The following is a 22,309-nucleotide window of genomic DNA, read 5'->3' on the forward strand; positions in this document are numbered from 1 at the left end:
GCCATCAAAGGAGGGTAGAGAGAGGTATTAAGGGTGTGGGGTGCAGGGCAGATAAGAAGGGGTCTCAGGGAGGTTGGGGGTGATGGGTGGGGTTCCTGGAAGGGGGGGACCCAGGGACCGCATAGCGGGTGTCCTCACTTGGCGTGTGGGGTAACAATGCCCATGGGTGAGGGTGTGGGGACCCACTAGCTCCCTTGGAGATCGGGGCACCCTTTCAAAATGGCGACCCGATCTCTGAGTTGAGCTCCCCAGTGCTGAAAAGAATATTTAAGTGTGGGCTAAACTGGTGAGAAACTACCCAGGGCCCCAAAAAAGTGACAAAGGACGCGGTTCTCCAGAAAGAATTCTAAGTATGGTAACAAGCGGGAACTGCTGCGAGCTTTCCATCACTTGGCCAAGAGAGGTTGGCAACGCTATTCAAAGGTAACAGCTCTCTCACAATCACGGCAGAGGACCCAGACTGGTGTGGTACCAGTTTTAATAATCTTCACCTCCTTTGAGGAGCGGGCCCTGGGATGGGAGGTGACTTCGATGGCCCATACCAGGTGGCCCCCTCTCCAGGCTCCCAGGAGAACAACCTAAGAGGGGAGGTACAAGGAAAACACATTTGAGGCATCACAGCTGTCTTCCTCACCCTTCACCAATGCAGATTCATGCCCCTCGGTGGGAAATGTTAGTGGGCAGGCTTCTGGGGCACAATCTGGTGAGCACCACACAGCTGCTGATGTATATCAGGTGGAAGCAGGAACCCCTAAGTTAGAGAGCAGTCAAAGATCTGCTGGATCCCAGGACCCAGCTGGGTCCCTGCCTGATGCTAAACCCCTGGAAGTGGGTTGCCCAGAACTGATAGAGGCGACAGGGAGCGGCCGGGACATTCAGAGGGAGATTTCAGTGAAACCCCCGGACTCTTTGCCTGTGAGCAAAGATGGCTACTCACCTCCTCGGCTCCACCAGGTTCCACTTTTCAAAAGGAGTAGCAATCGGCTTCAGCGTGACCATTTGCTGGGGAGACCGATAAATGACAGGAGGCCATTGGGTATGGCGTGGCTCCCGTTAATTGTATGGAAATAGGGTTTAAGTGCTAATTGGTTTTCTCGCCACGCTATGGTGAGATCCCGATTTCGCCTACGGGAACGGGCCAGTTGCATCGTAAACTCTTTGACGCCTGGCATGCTTCTCGTTTTCGACATCTCCCGCTATTCACTGGCCTCCTTTCCCTTGAGCGAGAGCATAACGAAGCCGGGGAATTGCACCCTAAGTGTCGTTTGGTCGCGGTGAGGAACAAACTCCCTGCAAAACCCGCCACAATGAACTTAGAAACTTTTCCATTACATTCTTCCCACCATTACTAACACCAAAAGGTTTTGCATTGCCCCTATGCCGCTGTCTCTCCATTTTGAATCAACTTCATGCCCATAATTCCTGAAGCCATCCTAATCCCACCTCCTCTAATACACTAATTTTCCCCTTTTGCCAGCTTTGGTTCAGTCGCTTGCACACTTGTCCCTGCGTCATGAGGTTTTGAGTTCAAGTCTGCCTCCAGCGTTTAATCACAAAATTTAAAGCTGATACTCCAGTGCAGACTGTGGAGGGCACTGCACTGTCGGTGGCGTCAACCTTTGGATGTGATGTGAAAATGAGACATCACCTGTCTACTCTGGTTGGTGTGAAAGATCCCGTGACAACATTTCATGTTCCTCAGTAAACCTGACAAAAAAACACTAAGCTTGTCAAAATCACATTATTGCTTGTGAGATCTTTCTGTGCACATATTGACTGCTGTGCTTCCTTTGTTACAACAGTGAATAAACACCAAAAGATAGGGCAGCACGGTGGCACAGTGGGTTAGCCTTGCAGCCTCACGGTGCCGAGGTTCCAGGTTCGATCCTGGCTCTGGGTCACTGTCCGTGTGGAGTTTGCACACTCTCCCCATGTCTGCGTGGGTTTTGCCCCCACAACCCAAAAATGTGCAGGCTAGGTGGATTGGTCATGCTAAATTGGCCCTTAATTGAAAAAAATTGATTGGGTACACTAAATTTATTTAAAAAGTAAAAAAAATAAACACCAAAATATATTGCATCAGCACTTGGCGATATCCAATGGTTGTGAAGAGTGTGATATAAATGCTAGTCTTTTTCTTTACAACCATGTTAGCTGCTTCAGGGGCAAGAATATGCTAGTCATGCTTTATTTCCAAGCAAAATGCAAATTTGCACAGCAAAATGCAAAATTATTGGGAGAAGTAGGCCAGGGAGAAAATAATCTAAGGTGCAGGCATGGCCAAATACCACATGATTCGTGTTGCATATTTTATTTATGATGTGGGTATGGTGAGGGTGCAAATATATAATCGCAAAATTGAAATATTCAGTAAATAAATGATTCACCAGAAAACGTATAGCTGAATTTTAACCCACAAATACAGGTAGACGTGTGTCAGGTGAGATGCTGAAACCTTAAAAATCTCAAACCCACCCATTTCCGGTAGTAACAAAGGCAGAGGGCAAGTGGTTGGGAGTGGTTGGGGAGTCAGGTGATCAATCTGCTTGCAGGACGTGGATCGCCCACTTAAATATTTTAATGAGGCTGTAAGGCTAAGATTTTTCCTCCCTTTTTAATTTAACACCTTGTGTCATAGAGGTGTACAGCCTGAAAACAGGCCTTTCGCGCCAACTTATCCATTCCACCCAGTTTTTAACCACTAAGCTAGTCCCAATTGTCCGCATTTGGCCCATAACATTCGATACCCAGCTTTTCCATATAACGGCTTTTTAAAAAACAAAATTATACCCGCCTCTACTACTGCCTCTGGCAACTCGTTCCAGACACTCACCACCCTCTGTGTGAAAAAATCCCTCCTCTGGACCCTTTTATATCTCTTCCCTCTCACCTTAAACCTATTCAACTCTCGTGTCTTGACTGGAAATTTAGACATTGTTTCAGTGAATGTTTCATATAATGAATTGACTATTGTATTTCAGTGCATTCATAATAAGAATGTATCAACCAATTAGTTACAGCAAGGTCAATGGCAAGCGGTGGCATGAGAAACCTATTTTCATGAGACTGTTCATATAGACTGTTCACCTGTAGCAAACCCAGCTCTTGAAGGTGGGGACTGCTGAAGAGACCAATTTAGTACCTTTTCAGCACAGCTTAAGGGTCAGGAGAACCAGGTTCGCCAACCTAATTTCCCTACACTACTCCCCAATCAGATTCTCCTCACAATTGATCGCTCCTTTCACCCTTTGTCAATCCAATCTACCCCACATCTGACCGCACTGATTTCTGATTTCCAACCCAGCCTTTCCAGTCTTTTTGAATGGTTTCTCCTCTGCACTTTCTGGCTGTAGCCTCCGATCTCCCTCAGATGCTTCCAGTTTTACCATACCAGCCATTCGCCCCTCTTCACCCGACCAACCTAACCTCCTGCACAACCTCCTCAATCCCCACAATCCTGTAGATGTCTGCTCTCCTTCCTTCCAATCAACTTCTGGCTCGTCAGATCTTCCTCACTGGCAGTTCTGATCTCATCCCTAAGCCTTCCAATCCTGCCTGCACCCTGAAACCTCTGATTTCCCACAGCCATTCTGACCCTCTTTCTCACCTTGGCCACTTGGCCTCCAATCTCCCAGAGCAACGGCCTTTATCCTCCGTCTCTGGTCTCCAGTCCTTCCTCCAATCTGACATCCACCAACACCAGCCTTCGATCTGCACCCCCCCCCCCCCCCCCACTCCCCCCCCCTCCCATTACTGTTGCAGGATCTAAGAAAAAACATTCCTTGAGTTTCCTGACTGTGAAACCCTCTAGTTCATTCCTACCTCCCTGTCAATGTTAAGACCACTGTTTCAAAATGTATACTGACTGAATGTGTAGCCCAGGCAGTCTTAGTGATAAGGCCATAAATGAATGTGCCTGTCACAAACCATGTACAGCCAAGTAACTTAAATTCTTCAAGTTGTGCCATAGATATTTTGCCATGATTAAAAATTTCCTCAGACTAGTGAGATTCTGTTAATCTGGGCAGTATGCTGTTACAATGTTCTGCCTATTCTTAAAATACACAGTCATTTTTAGCAGTAATCATTACTTAAATAAAGGAAACGTCAGCTATTTTAAAGCTGCAACATCTGTGTGAGTATTGTATTGTTATATTATTCGTAAAGAGCTAGGAACTAATTGTTATGTGAATATATATCTTATATTCACTGTTGCACTTCTGTCAGTGCCGAGTAACAACTTTCCTTTCCAAAACCAGACATAAGTCACCCCACCCTCTCTCCCCAAGATGAGCTTCAGGACCCCAAAGAAGTCCCAATTCACTGACTCCATGGGAATTTCCTCGGAATTCTGAACTTCTGATGGGCTTCCCACTGCCCCTTGGGACCTGTGGAAAAAGACATTGACTCAGAGTCAGAAACTTCAGACCCTTCTGAGTTATTTACCTGAATTGTTATCCAGGAAATATTAAAGAGAAAAATCCTAGTCTAACTCCTGGGTAACTATACAACTGACCCCCCCAAATCACTCGCACTGACTCCCCAACTCTTCCCTCGACCCCCCCCACCCCGACCTGACCTGAGTAGCTCCCACCAGGCAAATCCCCCAGCTAGCCCTCCCGACCTGACTGAACCAGCCCCCAAATCCTGATTCCCCTCCCCCCAATACACCTGATTAGCCACGTAACCTTACTTCCGTACCCCAACCCCACCCCCCAACCCGATCCGACACGTCCCCAAACAGACAATCACTCCCTACCCACATACCCATCTGCCGCCCTACTCACCTGCTACTCTACCCTGCTTCCACCCGACAAGGCTGAGGACTCTACCCACTTGTGAACCCTACCCACTTACCATCCTACCCACTTACCATGCGGCTCACCTGCCACCTGACCCAGCTGCCTCAATACCCAGTTACACACTGACCCATTCACTCATTCACAAACACACGGAGAAGTTTTGGGCCCTTTAAACACTTCCCAAAACAGCCCCAGCTAGTGCCTTAAAAGGAGTGTGTGGTGTGGTTTGCCTTCCCCCAACGATCCAGCGCTACTAGGAAGCAATTAGATTGAGGATACGTACTGCATTTCCGAAGAAAGCCGGATCGGAAGACTCGGCCAGAAATGTGGAGCTCTGTCATGGCACCGAAAGGTAGGAGCGGAGCAGCAATCCGCTGGTGATTACTGATCCTCAGAATATTTGGGCCAGTCTACAAACCTGGCAAGAAAAAGGTTCAATGAAGCTCCACCGTTTTGAGTCCAAAGTGTGATTATTTCCAACTTATAGGAACCAGAAGACGTGACAACGCTTACGGTCCTGGTACATGACCTGCTTTGGTTGTGTAGAAAGGAGATGTTTCAGCAGATTACCTTTTTGCAATGAGACAGGGAACAGTGAGATGGTTTTACATTCTGATTAAAGCGAGGCAAGTTAGGTATAGATGTAGGTGGAGGAAACACGGTGGCGCAGTGGTAGCACTGCAGTCTCACGGCGCCGACGTCCCAGGTTCGATCCCGGCTCTGGGTCACTGTCCATGTGGAGTTTGCACATTCTCCCCGTGTTTGCGTGGGTTTCGCCCCCACAACCCAAAGATGTGCAGGGTAGGTGGATTGAACACGCTAAATTACCCCTTAATTGGAAAAAATGAATTGGGTAGTCTAAATTTAAAAAATAATTAAATGTAGATGGAGTAGGTGCTAACTGTTAGAACAGATTTAAGAGATGGCACACTGCAAGCATGGCATTTATGTTGCCTGAATTGAAGCAACTATGTACTCTTTCTGAATTTTGCATTGTTGTTTCAGGAATTGCTGCTGTTTGCTTAATTATCTACTGTCTCAAAATGCAAGACTTCTTTATCTTTAGAGAGTCATCAGAAGTGATGTACTTTTGGTTGCATTTGCAGCTGATGCCGTTGTTGTGGTCTTGTGGAGCCTATTAATTGACCAATTTTTGTTATGTGTTCATTGATAGCTGTTGAGTTACCATAGTAACAAGAGTAGTGCAGAACAAATTGGGCCTCTCATCCTCTGTTCAACAGCCGCCGTCCTTCCGAATAATGGAGTGTGATTACGTTACCAGATCAGCTTAACAAACTTTAAAGCCACTATGGAAGTCCTACACACTTTGCCTTGTTGCCTCTGGTTCAAAACATTTTAACCGACGCTCCAGCATATAGTGTAAAATGCAGAGCTGGAAGCAAGTTAGAAGGCCGAGTTTCAGATGATGTCATAAATTGTTTATAACCATCAGCAAAAAACTGAGATTAGCTTGGAGTGTTCAACTAAGCCCCTGATGGTTTTCCTTTAAAAAAGAATAAATACTATTTAGTTTGTGTGATGTTTTATCTACATTCAATCAGTTTAATGTCAGCAGGGGCTGTTGGAGTGCCCGTATCCTTGATGCATGGTGATGTTCACAAAAAGATATTAATGCGCTGTTCCGCAAGGTATTTTCTGACGTCTTAACATACACATCATATGGTAGAGAGTATTACTAAACAGATGTGACACAAAGTACTGTGAAAGCAAGCCACCAATTTGATTGTACAGAATAGTCACTGAGCAATGTTATAATATTTCCCTTTATAAATGTGACCGAAGCGCCATTGGGTTTTGGTGATAAACTGAGATTTATGTGCATAATAAGGTTGTGGTTCTTTTTTTCAGACATGTTGTGTCAACAACCATTAACAGCTAGTGGTTTCCATGGTGATGCAACATGCTGTTTTGAGTTTGAAAGAGTTAAGATACGCAATTATGAGCAATGTGATTAATAGACCAACATTATCTGCCTTGAGTGCACCCATATAAATAAAATATACATTATAAATTATTTACTGCAATAATATGTTTTTAATCTATCTTCTTCTCAATGGCACTTTCATATTTTGAAGTAAATCATATCGCTACCACATTATTAGGCAGAGTAATGAAAATAATTAACATAGAAGAAAATCCCAAAGCCCAAGGCAATGCCTCTGAAGTGCCTGACTGTCTTAAAGGCAGTCACATTATAATGATTAATTGTTATGTTGCTTGTAAACTCCTGTCCATTTTAAATTATTGCCTTTATTGCCTTTATAAAGGGATGGACTTGTCTCCCCATGTCACGCAGAAAAGGTTGTGGGCCAACCATTCCCTCCCAATATTGACTGAAATAATATTCAGTAATCAGCAAACGATGCACCTGAAACGGCAAGATAATAGGTTTTGGATAGTGCTATTCCTCATTTGACATTGTGATCTAACGGAGAACGGAAGACAATGCCTGCTCAAGTCTTATAATTATATTACCTCCTTCCTCTTAATATCTTCAGTACAAGAGGGACTGGCAATCTCCGGTGTACATCATTCAGAAATGCCCACAGTGTCCTTCATACATCATATTTTACACTTTTCTCTAACTTAATCATTCAAAAAACTATGTACGCGTGTGTGGGGGTGGGGGGGGCGGGGGGGGGGGGGGCGTTAAGCTGCTTGGACATCACAAATTTCAATTGAGCTGTAAAGATAAATTTGAACTTGTGAATAATTGTGTACCATTAAGACAGTTTGGATTCCACAGCATTATTTGATGACAGTTCAAAACACCAAGCCTTTACTGTGGAATCCAAAATGTAATTCAGATGGCACAATTTATATTTTGCTTATTTCATTTATAGTTGTACTTGCTTGGGTAAATGTTTCTAAAATGCATATTATTTTAGCATGATCAATCTTGCTCATTCCTTTAAGCCAGCAGTTGAACACCTCCAGTTCCCCACCTGGTGCTCTCTACAGGATATTCCATGGATCAGCCAGGCATGACACTCTTAGAGCCATATAGTCAGGCATTTGGACCATTGTATCTGCATTAGTTCTTTGGTAGAGTTTATCCCACCCCCTTTCTCTTTCCCCAGAGCCCTGCAAACTTGTTTTTTTCCCTTCTGGCACCTATCCTATTCTCTATTGGATGTTGCTATTAATTCATTGTCCAATATCCTTTGAGGCAGTGCATTCCAGATCACCAAACGTGATGTGCAAATAAAAAATGTTCCCTCGTATCATCCCTTTACATTAGGCTGACTGGTCTGTAGTTGCTGAGTTTATCTCTTTAAACAAGGGTGCAAGCCTCCAATCCTCTGCCATTCTCCCCACACCAGGAAAGATCTGTGGAGAGAGAAATAGAGTTAATGTTTTGAGTCTGTATGTCTTTCCTTCACAGCTCTGAAGAAGAGTCATACAGACTCGCAAGATTAACTCTGTTTCTCGCTCCACCGATGTTAGCAGACCGCTTCAGATTTTCCAGATTTTTGTTTTATTTCAGATTTTCAGCATCCACAGTATTTTGCTTTTATCCTCTTTACCAGTGTTCCAAGTTGATTCGCAATTGCCTCTTCATTACAGCTACATTGGCAGTATTCTCTTTTACAGAGAATACAGGTGCAAAGTACTCATTTCTCATTGAGCATCTCAGCCATGCTTTCTGCCCTCAGAAGAATGTCTCCTCTTATTGTCCCTAATCTTCCTTTGGCTACCTTAGTAAGAAGTCTTACAACACCAGGTTAAAGTCCATCATGTTTGTTTTGAATCACTAGCTTTCGGAGCGCAGCTCCTTCCTCAGGTTACCTTGTTTGTTTATTGTTTTTCTTACCGATTCATTTTCGACTCACTGAAGTAAAGAAAGAAATACTTGCATTTAGATAGTTAATTTCAAAACCCTAGGACATTGCAACATACTCAAAACACTGATGGGTTTTTGACGTGTAGTCACTGTTGTAATGTGGAAAATGCTAATTTGTGCACAGAAAGCTCCCACAAATGGGAGTACGCTAATGACTGGATGATCTGTTTCAGTGATGTTGATTGAGGGAATATAATTGTCCAGGACTCCAAGAAGTATTCCCAGACAGTTCTTCAAGATCGTGCTGTGTGATCTTTTACATCTGACGGCGGGGGCATAGAGGATCTCGATTTTGTGATACTTTTGCATGACAACCGACCCTTAAGAACATAAGAACTAGGAGCAGGAGTAGGCCATCTGGCCCCTCGAGCCTGCTCCACCATTCAATGAGATCATGGCTGATCTTTTGTGGACTCAGCTCCACTTTCCGGCCCGAACACCATAACCCTTAATCCCTTTATTCTTCAAAAAACTATCTATCTTTATCTTCAAGATATTTAATGAAGGAGCCTCTACTGCTTCACTGGGCAAGGAATTCCATCGATTCACAACCCTTTGGGTGAAGAAGTTCCTCCTAAACTCAGTCCTAATTCTACTTCCCCTTATTTTGAGGCTATGCCCCCTAGTTCTGCTTTCACCCGCCAGTGGAAACAACCTGCCCGCACCTATCCTATCTATTCCCTTCATAATTTTATATGTTTCTATAAGATCCCCCCTCATCCTTTTAAATTCCAACTAGTACAGTCCCAGTCTACTCAACCTCTCCTCATAATCCAACCCCTTCAGTTCTGGGATTAACCTAGTGAATCACCTCTGCACACCCTCCAGTGCCAGTATGCCCTTTCTCAAGAAAGGAAACCAAAACTGAACACAATACTCCAGGTGTGACCTCACTAACACCTTATACAATTGCAGCATAACCTCCCTAGTCTTAAACTCCATCCCTCTAACAATGAAGGACAAAATTCCATTTGCCTTCTTAATCACCTGTTGCACCTGTAAACCAACTTTTTGCGACTCATGCACTAGCACACCCAGGTTTCTCTGCACAGCAGCATGTTTTAATATTTTATCATTTAAATAATAATCCTGTTGTTATTCCTACCAAAATGGTTAACCTCACATTTGTCAACATTGTATTCCATCTGCCAGACCCTAGCCCATTCACTTAGCCTATCTAAATCCCTCTGCAGACTTCCAGTATCCTCTGCACTTTTTGCTTTACCACTCATCTTAGTGTCGTCTGCAAACTTGGACACATTTCCCTTGGTCCCCAACTCCAAATCATCTATGTAAATTATGAACAATTGTGGGCCCATTACTGATCCCTGAGGGACACCACTAAATACTGATTGCCAACCAGAGAAACACCCATTAATCCCCACTCTTTGCTTTCTATTAATTAACCAATCCTCTATCCATGCTACTACTTTCCCCTTAATGCCATGCATCTTTATCTTATGCAGCAATCTTTTGTGTGGCACCTTGTCAAAGGCTTTCTGGAAATCCAGTTATACCACATCCATTGGCTCCCCGTTATCTACCGCACTAGTAATGTCCTCAAAAAATTCAACTAAATTAGTTAGGCACGACCTGCCCTTTATGATCCCATGCTGCGTCTGCCCAATGGGACAATTTCCATCCAGATGCCTCGCTATTTCTTCATTGATAATAGATTCCAGCATCTTCCCTACTACTGAAGTTAAGCTCACTGGCCTATAATTACCCGCTTTCTGCCTACCTCCTTTTTAAAACAGGGATGTCACGTTTGCTAATTTCCAATCCGCCGGGACCACCCCAGAGTCTAGTGAATTTTGGTAAATTATCACTAGTGCATTTGCAATTTCCCTAGCAATCTCTTTTAGCACTCTGGGATGCATTCCATCAGGGCCAGGAGACTTGTCTACCTTTTTCCCCATTAGCTTGCCCATCACTACCTCCTTAGTGATAACAATCCTCTCAAGGTCCTCACCTGTCATAGCCTCATTTCCATCAGTCACTGGCATGTTATTTGTGTCTTCCACTGTGAAGACCGTCCCAAAAAACCTGTTCAGTTCCTCAGCCATTTCCTCATCTCCCATTATTAAATCTCCCTTCTCATCCTCTAAAGGACCAATATTTACCTTAGCCACTCTTTTTTGTTTTATATATTTGTAGAAACTTTTACTATCTTTTTATATTCTGAGCAAGTTTACTCTCATAATCTATCTTACTCTTCTTTATAGCTTTTTTAGTAGCTTTCTGTTGCCCCCTAAAGATTTCCCAGTCCTCTAGTGTGCCACTAATCTTTGCTACTTTGTATGCTTTTTCTTTCAATCTGATACTCTCCCTTATTTCCTTAGATATCCACGGTCGATTTTCCCTCAACATCCTTGACCCTTCCACCAGGGAGGCAACATACCATCCTGGAGTCTCGATTGCGTCCGCAGAACCGCCTGTCTATTCCCCTTACAATTGAGTCCCCTATCACTATAGCACTGCCATTCTTCTTCCTGCCCATCTGCGCAGCAGAGCCAGCCACGGTGCCATGAACCTGGCTGCTGCTGCCTTCCCCTGGTGAGCCATCTCCCTCAACAGTATCCAAAGCGGTATATCTGTTTTGCAGGGAGATGACCGCAGGGGACACCTGCACTGCCTTCCTACTCTTGCTCTGTCTTTTGGTCACCCGTTTTCTATCTCCCTCATTACCTTTCACCTGTGGTGTGACCAACTCGCTAAACGTGCTATCCACGACGTCCTCAGCATCGCGGACGCTCCAAAGTGAGTCCATCCTTGATTCTAAACCGATTATCTTTCCACAATCTCCAATGGATTGGAGGTGTAACGCTGCTCCAGTTTACACAAAATGCCTGACAGCAGTATTTCTTTTTGTTTTACGAGGACTTGCAAATTCTTCAGCATTTCATGAACTTCAGTGCCTGCTTCAATCAGAAATATCACGTTTTTTCTTCCTTCCACTGCCTGATCAACAGTCGGGTTATCAGGAACATCGACGATATTATTAGCAGTGAAATACATGGCCATCACAGTAGCACAGTGGTTAGCACCGTTGCTTTACAGCTCCAGGGTCCAGGTTCGATCCCCAGCTTGGGTCGCTGTCTGTGTGGAGTCTACATGTTCCCCCCGTGTCTGTGTGGGTTTCCTCCCACAAGGCCTGAAAGATGTGCTTGTTAGGTAATTTGCCCATTCAGAATTCTCTCTCAATGTACCCGAACAGGCGCCGGAATGTTACAGGCGACTAGGGAATTTTCACAATAACTTCATTGCAGCGTTAATGTAAGCCGACTTGTGGCAATAATAAAAGATTATTATATACCTTTAGCTGCTCCAGAAACGCACTGAAAGACCCTTGGTCATGATTCCCAGTCTCCCATTAGTACCTGCTAATACAGCCAACTGTAGAAGGTCAGAACACTCACCTTTACAAACAGCTTTTCCACTAAGACTGTGGGCGTCATTCTCCGACCCCCCGCCCTGTATTTTTAAAACTATTTCTCATCAAAACAAAACCTCACAATTGATCTGCTGGTTTGCAGGAAACTTCCCCAACTAACATTATTTGGCTAGGGACTTTGTTGCCAGACTATGTTTTCTTTGCAGCACAGAAAAGAGACTGCGTACAGCAAATGGCATTAAAAACTAAAACCTAGTTTATTCCGGTTTAATTCTTTATACATTCATGTACAAATGGCCACAAGAGGTTTCTACTATAATGATTCTGATCGGCTGGCCATCACTTGTGACTTGGTAGTCCTGCCAGCCCTGATCCAACCTCTACAAAAATGGCCCAAAGATGGGACAGAGTTGGGGGAATATCAGGAAGTTTGTGTTGGGCTATTTCTTGCTCCTGCTCATCTTTGATACCAGTGCTGGAAGGGGCCAATAATCCAGCCCCAATAGTCAAGTGCCACTGTTTACTATTGCGGCTGTTTGCTTAAATCTGTATCTATCATATAACTTTCTCCCGTACAATCAGAGGATGTAAAACATCACTATAGGTGGGACTTAGAGCATCCTGCAGAAATTTTAGTCTCTGATGGCTGAAATGTTACTCTTACAGCAGAGAATAACATATTCAACTTCAGGTTGAATTAGTCAGTAATTAATTATTTGCTTCAACATTTATGGAACGAACAGAGCCATAGGAACAAGGTTTCGTGTTTTGTGAATATTGTTTCAAAACTTATACAACTCCTACACAGATTGTTGATTGGTAATGAGGTAAAACTTAGATATAACTCCCCAATCAGAAGTCTTTCCATATTCAGCCAATCAAAATCATTTTTTTAAATACCTCTACTAGTTTTTTCTGAGCCTTCTTTGATTCACTGGAAATAATCCTAGGATCTTGGGACTCACCTCATAACCACAGTTTCCTTTCCTGTGCATTATTGTGTTGAATCAATTTGTTTACATCTTTTGAAAATATGATGGGCGTCATTCTCCGACCCCCCGCCGGGTCGGAGAATGGCCGTTGGCCGCCGTGAATCCCGCCCCCGCCGAAGTCTCCGGTACTGGAGATTGGGCGGGGGCGGGAATCGGGCCGCGCCGGTTGGCGGGGCCCCCCGTTCAATTCTCCGGCCCGGATGGGCCGAAGTCCCGCCCAGAAATTGCCTGTCCCGCCGGCGTAGATCAAAGCTCGTATTTACCGGCGGGACCAGGCGGCGTGGGCGGACTCCGGGGTCCTGGGGGGGGGGCGCGGGGCAATCTGACCCCGGGGGGTGCCCCCACGGTGGCCTGGCCCGTGATCGGGGCCCACCGATCCGCGGGCGGGCCTGTGCCGTGGGGGCACTCTTTCCCTTCCGCCTCCGCTACGGCCTCCATCATGGCGGAGGCGGAAGAGACTCTCCCCACTGCGCATGCGCGGGAAACTTTCAGCGGCCGCTGACGCTCCCGCGCATGCGCCAGGAAACTGTCAGCGGCCGCTGACGCTCCCGCGCATGCGCCGCATTTCCGCGCCAGCTGGCGGGGAAACAAACGCCATTTCCGCCAGCTGGCGGGGCGGAAATCCCTCCGGCGTCGGCCTAGCCCCTCAATGTTGGGGCTAGGCCGCCAAGGATGCGGAGCATTCCGCATCTTTGGGCCGGAGCGATGCCCGTCTGATTGGCGCCGTCTTTGGCGCCAGTCGGCAGACATCGCGCCGTTGGGGGAGAATTTCGCCCATGAGTTCCAAAACTGCACATAGTCCTCTTTTGTACCAGTTGGTTTTCAGAAGTAATAGAAGTGCTACTGTTAATATATTTTTTAAAGATCCACTGACCTTTTTATTACACTTACACTTTTAGAGAATTAAATGTTTGAAGTTTGAAATCTCTTTGCTCATCCACACCTTTCATCGACTGTAGAATCCCATTTCTGGGGCGAGATTCTCCGACCCCCCGCCAGGTCGGAGAATCGCCGGGGGCTGGCGTGTATCCCGCCCCTGCCGGTTGCCGAATTCTCCGGCACCGGATATTCGGCGGGGGCGGGAATCGCGCCACGACGGTTGGCGGCCCCCCCCCGCGATTCTCCGGCCCATAATAGAATAGATGGCATTGAGGTACGCAGGGAAGAGGTGTTGGCAATTCTGGACAGGCTGAAAATAGATAAGTCCCCGGGACCTGATGGGATTTATCCTAGGATTCTCTGGGAGGCCAGGGAAGAGATTGCTGGACCTTTGGCTTTGATTTTTATGTCATCATTGGCTACAGGAATAGTGCCAGAGGACTGGAGGACAGCAAATGTGGTCCCTTTGTTCAAAAAGGGGAGCAGAGACAACCCCGGCAACTATAGACCGGTGAGCCTCACGTCTGTAGTGGGTAAAGTCTTGGAGGGGATTATAAGGGACAAGATTTATAATCATCTAGATAGGAATAATATGATCAGGGATAGTCAGCATGGCTTTGTGAAGGGTAGGTCATGCCTCACAAACCTTATTGAGTTCTTTGAGAAGGTGACTGAACAGGTAGACGAGGGTAGAGCAGTTGATGTGGTGTATATGGATTTCAGCAAAGCGTTTGATAAGGTTCCCCACGGTAGGCTATTGCAAAAAATACGGAGGCTGGGGATTGAGGGTGATTTAGAGATGTGGATCAGAAATTGGCTAGCTGAAAGAAGACAGAGGGTGGTGGTTGATGGGAAATGTTCAGAATGGAGTACAGTCACAAGTGGAGTACCACAAGGAACTGTTCTGGGGCCGTTGCTGTTTGTCATTTTTATCAATGACCTAGAGGAAGGCGCAGAAGGGTGGGTGAGTAAATTTGCAGACGATACTAAAGTCGGTGGTGTTGTCGATAGTGTGGAAGGATGTAGCAGGTTACAGAGGGATATAGATAAGCTGCAGAGCTGGGCTGAGAGGTGGCAAATGGAGTTTAATGTAGAGAAGTGTGAGGTGATTCACTTTGGAAGGAATAACAGGAATGCGGAATATTTGGCTAATGGTAAAGTTCTTGAAAGTGTGGATGAGCAGAGGGATCTAGGTGTCCATGTACATAGATCCCTGAAAGTTGCCACCCAGGTTGATAGGGTTGTGAAGAAGGCCTATGGAGTGTTGGCCTTTATTGGTAGAGGGATTGAGTTCCGGAGTCGGGAGGTCATGTTGCAGCTGTACAGAACTCTGGTACGGCCGCATTTGGAGTATTGCGTACAGTTCTGGTCACCGCATTATAGGAAGGACGTGGAGGCTTTGGAGCGGGTGCAGAGGAGATTTACCAGGATGTTGCCTGGTATGGAGGGAAAATCTTATGAGGAAAGGCTGACGGACTTGAGGTTGTTTTCGTTGGAGAGAAGAAGGTTAAGAGGAGACTTAATAGAGGCATACAAAATGATCAGGGGGTTGGATAGGGTGGACAGTGAGAGCCTTCTCCCGGGGATGGATATGGCTGGCACGAGGGGACATAACTTTAAACTGAGGGGTAATAGATATAGGACAGAGGTCAGAGGTAGGTTCTTTACGCAAAGAGTAGTGAGGCCGTGGAATGCCCTACCTGCTACAGTAGTGAACTCGCCAACATTGAGGGCATTTAAAAGTTTATTGGATAAACATATGGATGATAATGGCATAGTGTAGGTTAGATGGCTTTTGTTTCGGTGCAACATCGTGGGCCGAAGGGCCTGTACTGCGCTGTATTGTTCTATGTTCTATATGGGCCGAAGTCCCGCTGCTAAAATGCCTGTCCCGCCGGCGTAGATTAAACCACCTACCTTACCGGCGGGACAAGGCAGCGCGGGCGGGCTCCGGGGTCCTGGGGGGGGCGGGGGGCGGTCTGGCCCCGGGGGGGTGCCCCCACGGTGGCCTGGCCCGCGATCGGGGCCCACCGATCCGTGGGCCGGCCTGTGCCGTGGGGGCACTCTTTTCCTTCCGCCTTCGCCACGGTCTCCACCATGGCGGAGGCGGAAGAGACTCCCTCCACTGCGCATGTGCGGGAATGCCGTCAGCGGCGCTAACGCTCCCGCGCATGCGCCGCCCGGAGATGTCATTTCCACGCCAGCTGGTGGGGCACCAAAGGCCTTTTCCACCAGCTGGCGGGGCGGAAATTCATCCGGCGCGGGCCTAGCCCCTTAAAGTTGGGGCTCGGCCCCCCCAAGATGCGGAGCATTCCGCACCTTTGGGGCGGCGCGATGCCCGACTGATTTGCGCCGTTTTGGGCGCCAGTCGGCGGACATCGCACCGATACCGGAGAATTTTGCCCCTGTTCTTTCCTCCCTAACTATATTATCATTCACCTGAGGAAGGAGCAGCGCTCCGAAAGCTAATGATATCAAAACAAACCTGTTGGAATTTAACCTGCTGTTGTAAGACTTCTTACTATGCTCAGCCCAGTCCAACGCTGGCATCTCCACATCATATATTATCTATACCTATCCACAGTAAACTGCAGCCGCCAACTGTTGGCCCATTCAAATAAACTGTCTTATGTGTTCCTGAAGCCTTTTATGGTCCTCCCCATTTTTTCAGTCATCCAACATTTGTGTTATCAACAAATTTTGGGATTGTCCATTCTAATTAATAACTTGAATAGTCTTTATTGTGCTGCAAACTAAAATGAGCCTAGCATTAATAACCCCATGGTGTTCCATTTACATCCATTTTTGAATGACTGCAATACCTGCTTCCCCTAAATCTTTGTTTCATCTTCGATCAGACAATTTTCTATATATGCTACCGTTTTCCCCCTTAACAGAAATACTGATATTTTGTGCCAGCCTTGCAATGCAAGCTGAGTCTCCTGTACAGGTCTCAATCACTTCAGGGAGTTGGAGAGGAATTGTACAGATCTTTCACCCTTATTAACCTGGGTTTTCATATGTTTTTCTGCCTCTTCTGAGAGTTTCAATGGCTGCCAGCGGGGAAGGGACACTGTGTTTGTGATGCACAAGACTATGGGACAGGCTTTAATAGACCAGCATGTCCTTGCATGTGTGCCATTTTTCCATATGTTCGTAACAAAGCTCGTGTGAGAAACCATAGTGAGTGTTTTCCGAAAATCCATCTCCATTCCATCTCCTGCATTTCCAGGGATTAGCAGCTTCAAAAGTGCAAGTGGATAAGAAAAATAGCAATTGTTGAAGAGAAAGTAAAAGCTTTATGTTGTGCTGTGACACAATGGTCTTAATGCTAGTGGTTTTAAAGCTTTGTTTTTCCCATGTTCAGGTTCCGATACCTGTAACTTCCGATTTGGATCCTTTGACGATGCTGACAGATGATGCAGATGTTGCAACCTGGCAGAATGAAGGCCTCCCTGCGGACAGAATGTCTACAGAGAATGCTACCATTTTGACCAACTGTGAACGCTGGCCACTTATGATTGATCCCCAGTTGCAAGGTATCAAATGGATCAAGAACAAGTATGGAGAAAATCTCCGAATTGTGAGGATTGGCCAGAGAGGGTGAGCCATTTCATTATTTTCTTATTTGTAATGACAAATCTGTCTCCAACTGGTTGCCTTCAGTGGGGAACTCTTGTGGGGAAAACAGTTTTTAACCTTACATTTCCACATTCACTCTCAGTTCCTTGTGCCTTGTGTCCAATTGGTTTAAAGTACCACTACGTAATTTCTTCAGGCTTTGTACATGTGACAAGCACCATTTGCACCACACAAGTGCCAGGCAATGACCATCCCCATCAAGAGAGAATCTAACCATATCCCTTTGATATTCAACGGCATTACTATCACAGAATTCCCTACAAGCAACACCCATTGACCCGAAACCGATCTGGACCAGCCATATAAATGCTGTGGCTACAATTGCAGGTCTGAGGCCAGGACTTCTGATGTGAATAGCTCACCTCCTGACACCCCAAAGTCTGTCCACCATCTACAAGGCACAATTGGAATGTGATGAAATGCATAACTTGCCTAGATGAGTGCAACTTCCAACAACATTCAAGCAGCTTAGCTCCATACAAGACAAAGCAGCCCACTTAATTGTCACTCCATCCACCAACTGAAACATTCACTCCCTCCAACATTGGTGCACAATGACAGCAGTGTGTACCATACACAAGTTGCACTACAGCAATTCGCCTAGCTTCTTCCTACAGCACCTTCAAAACCTGAGACCTCTTTCAACTAGAAGGACAACGATAGCAGGTTGCACTACCTGCAACCCTCCAAGCCGCACATCATCCTAACCTGGAACTACATTGTTGTTCCTTTACTACTGCAGGTTAAGAGGGCAGCTCACCATCACCTTTTCAAGGGGTTTTAGGGATGGGCAATGAATGCTAGCCGAGCCAGTGACACGCACATCCCGTGAAGGAATAAAACAAATGTACAAAAAGGATTACCTCTGAAGTTCATTGGTGGGATGAATGGTGAAAATAACAGTGTCTGGTTGTGAAGACATTTTTGTCTGAAAAATGCTTTTGGGGAACATTTACAGATTGTGGGCAAGATTCTATGGCCGTTCGCTGGCGCCAGGATTCTCTGGTCCTGCTGGCAGTGCACTCCCACCCGCGGTTTCCCCGGTGACGTGGGGTGGATTCAATGGGAAACCCAATTGAGGAGCGGCGGGAGTAGAGAATTCCGCCTCCAGTGAACGGCGTGCCAAATCCTCTGTCCTCGCTAGCAGCGGTAGAAGGGCAGACTCCCACCTGTACAGGTATTTGCCAGATTCTAATTGAAAGGTTCACAAGAGAAACAGGCAAACTGTACGTCTTTCCTCTCACCAACTGTCCATAGGTGGAAGGTGCTTTGAATTCTCTTTAGAGAATGTTGTGACGCGTTTCCACAAACCCTCTGTTTATGGGATCCAATTTACTAATAACTAGCAGACAACCCACGTTATGATTAATTTGAAAGGTTAGTTTATTCACATTCAAAACCCGAGGAGGAGTGTATGCAACATCCCACTCCTACACACACACACACACACACACATACGCACACACAAAAACATTAAGGTGGGTGGGGTAGAAAAAAAGACCATTTTACCGCTATGGATAGTAATAGTAAAGGAACCACAAAAAAATGAACATTAGTTCATATGATTATCAAGGTCCAGAGTCTGAGATCAATGAGGAGTTATATCACGTAGGAGCTCGAATTCAACTGGCTGAAGACCGGGATTGTCACGTTCTATTTACGTTTGATGCTGAGACCGCAAGATAACATTGGTGCACAGATACTGGGTCAGTTCTGTAGGCGAAGGTAGGAACTCTTCGAGCAGAGGCCAGCTTCGAGGAGTAGGCTGTTGCTCTGCATGGAGTTCTGCTTCTTGGTGGTTCACTTGCTCGTTCACCAGCAGACTGAGGAATTTCTCAGTTCTCAAAAGAAAATGGGGATTTCAAAATGATCACTTGAGACATGTGACCTTCTTTGTCCATGATTTCAAAATGGCCGGTGCAGAAGGAGGCCATTCGGCCCATCAAGTCTGCACCGGCTCATGGATAGAGCACCCTACCCAAGGTCCACACTTCCACCCTATCCCCATAAACCAGTAACCCCACCCAACACTAAGGGCAATTTTGGACACTAAGGGCAATTTATCATGGCCAATCTACCTAACCTGCACATCTTTGGACAGTGGGAGGAAACCGGAGCACCCGGAGGAAACCCACGTACACACGGAGAGAACGTGCAGACTCCGCACAGACAGTGACCCAAGCCGGGAATCGAACCTGGGACCCTGGAGCTGTAAAGCAATTGTGCTAACCACAATGCTATCGTGCTGCCCAGTGTCTGGAAGTAGTTTTGATTTCATGACTGATAATGTCCTAGCCATGAACGTTTGAGTTCTTGTCTAGGCAGACACTCTGACTCTGCTAAAGGGGTAAGCTTATCAAGATGCAAATTACATATAATGTCTCCTTAATGGTTCCCTTTTGAAATGGACCCTGGTGTGAGATGGGTCTGATAACAGCCGTGTAGGCATTATGAGTCGAGATCTGTGAGTCCCCTGCTTTTGTGGTTATAAATTCCTTCCAATTGGTGTGAGATTGCACAATGTTGAGAGGAGGATGTTATTGTTCCTTTAATTCCTGTTGGCAGCTTCCAGAACAAAGGCCCAATCCTGAGCCGTTGTAGCCGTCACCTTTTATGGTTCAGCAGAAAGTCCATTTTAAAAACTGGCAAAAAAGATTAAAGTCTTGACACACACAGTTCTGGATTTTCTTTTCATGTCACACTGACCTAACACGCAACCTTACCATTTGATTGTGCTTTTAAGATTTTGGCTTCCCAGCTCCTCTGAAAATCAACTGAAATTAAAACCAATTCCAATTCTGATTCCCATCCCTGGCACCTATGCTTCTCCATTAGTGCAGATTCAGCTGTGCGGTCGGTGTGATAACTTCATTGTCCTAAATACTTGGAGAAGCAGATTTGCAAAAGGATAGCATGTTGCACAGCAAGATTGCTTGAGGCTGGTTTCAGCATCACAAAACAAAGGATTTAGCAATCTAGGTGTGCTCCTGCATATTCACAACCACAAATGCAATGCTAGAACGTGTTGAATTACTTAAACCTGGCCTCTCCCTGCAGAAAGATAGAACACACACTTATCTAACTATTTTCCCATCTTGGGGCTATTCAAGCGCTGCATGATCAATTAATGTTGAAGCACTGTCACTGTTGTTATTGAGGAAAACCTGTGAGCCAATTGTTATGCAGAGGAAGTATCCCAAAACAGCAATGACATAAATGATCAGTTAAGCTGGTTCTGTAAGGAGACAAAATGTTGGCCAGTGGTTAACTCCCTAATCTGCTTCTGAAAATGCAACATTTCATCTTTCGCATCCAACTGCTCAGGACGTTAGTTTAACATATCCTCTGAAAGTCAGTCGCCATGACAAAGACAGTTTCTCTCATTGTTTCCTTGTAGCGCTGTGTCTAGATTGCGAATCTATCTCTCCAAATCTGCCTTGCAGTTTAAATAGCAGTTTAAGGAATGGGCAATAGATTCTGGCCCTGCCAGGGGCACCCGAACGAATAAAGAAAGGTACTCTTACATAAAGGTGCGTGTAGCTCTTCTCACAACAGAGAGTGGCACGGTGACACAGTGGTTAGCACTGCTGCCTCACAGCACCAGGGACCATGCTTCAATTCTGACCTCAGGTGACTGTGTGGAGTTTGCACGTTCTCCCCCGTGTCTGGATGGACTTCCTCCAGGTGCACCAGTTGACTTCCAAGTTCAAAGATGTGGAGGTTAGATGGATTGACCACGCAAAATTGCCCCTTAGTGTCCAAAGGTTAGCTGGGGTTAGGGGGATGAGGCAGACAAGTGAGCCTGGATAGAGTACTCTTCCAGAGGATTGGTGCAGACTTGATTGGCTGAAAGGCCGTCTTCTCCCCTGAAGGGATTCTTCCATTCTAGAGTTTGCCGTCACCTTGTTCCAGTTGGACACCGAGCCTGGTATCCATCTTCTTCAGCACAAGCATGCTGGTGAGTCCCAGACCTAGGTCTCAGAACAGCGGATTGCCATGGTTACTCTCGGCCCCTTTGTGGAAAGGGGCTTGCAAATGTCTACATGTCAACTGTTAAGTTCTGCACCTGATTACTGAGCTGGCTGAATACAGACCTTGAGATTGTGGCATGGAAATGATGGCGTATGAGCATGCAGGCCTCTTTCTAGATGCTCCGCCCTCTTCTACTCCATGTGGCCTTCATCATTGCCAGGCAGCCCAGGCTGCTGAAGCCAATACGGAAATGGTGAAGTTTGAGTTGGGCTGCAGCCTCTTGAGGTAGTCCCAGGAGAATGTCCAAACTTCCCTCTTCAGATATAATAGTTACCTCATGTTTCACATTAACATTCAGCATTACCATGGCTGAATTCCCATCATCAATAACCTGGTTGGTTACCATTGACCAGAAACTGAACACGACCAACCATACAAATACTGTGGCTACAAGAGCAAGTCAGAGGCTGAGAATTCTGTGGTGAGTAACTCACCTCCTGACTCCGAAAATCCTGTCCACTATCTACAAGGCACAAGTTGGATGTTTAGTGGAATACATTCCAATTTCCTGGATGAGTGCAGCTTCAACAATACTCGAGAAGCACAACACCATCCAGGATGAAACAGTCGCTTGATTGACAGCCCATCTACCACCCTAAACATTCACATCCTCTGCCACTGATGCACAGTGGCAGCCGTGTGTATCATCTACAAGATGCACTTCGGCAACTCGCTAAGGTTTCTTCAACAACATCTTCCTGTT

The 22,309-nt window shown here is 46.0% G+C and overlaps 1 protein-coding gene across 2 annotated transcripts in view; it reads left to right on the top strand.

Moving 5' to 3' along the window:
- dnah9 (dynein, axonemal, heavy chain 9) overlaps positions 1-22,309 on the top strand; it is a 779,494-nt gene that overhangs the window by 500,158 nt on the left and 257,027 nt on the right. For both annotated transcript variants that reach the window (XM_072483125.1, XM_072483126.1), the window contains one exon: positions 17,300-17,535. In XM_072483125.1, the coding sequence (XP_072339226.1) occupies positions 17,300-17,535 (236 nt within the window). The remainder of the gene's footprint in view (positions 1-17,299; positions 17,536-22,309) is intronic.

Source organism: Scyliorhinus torazame, chromosome 18, assembly GCF_047496885.1.
Source record: "Scyliorhinus torazame isolate Kashiwa2021f chromosome 18, sScyTor2.1, whole genome shotgun sequence".
Taxonomy (NCBI): Eukaryota; Metazoa; Chordata; class Chondrichthyes; order Carcharhiniformes; family Scyliorhinidae; genus Scyliorhinus; species Scyliorhinus torazame.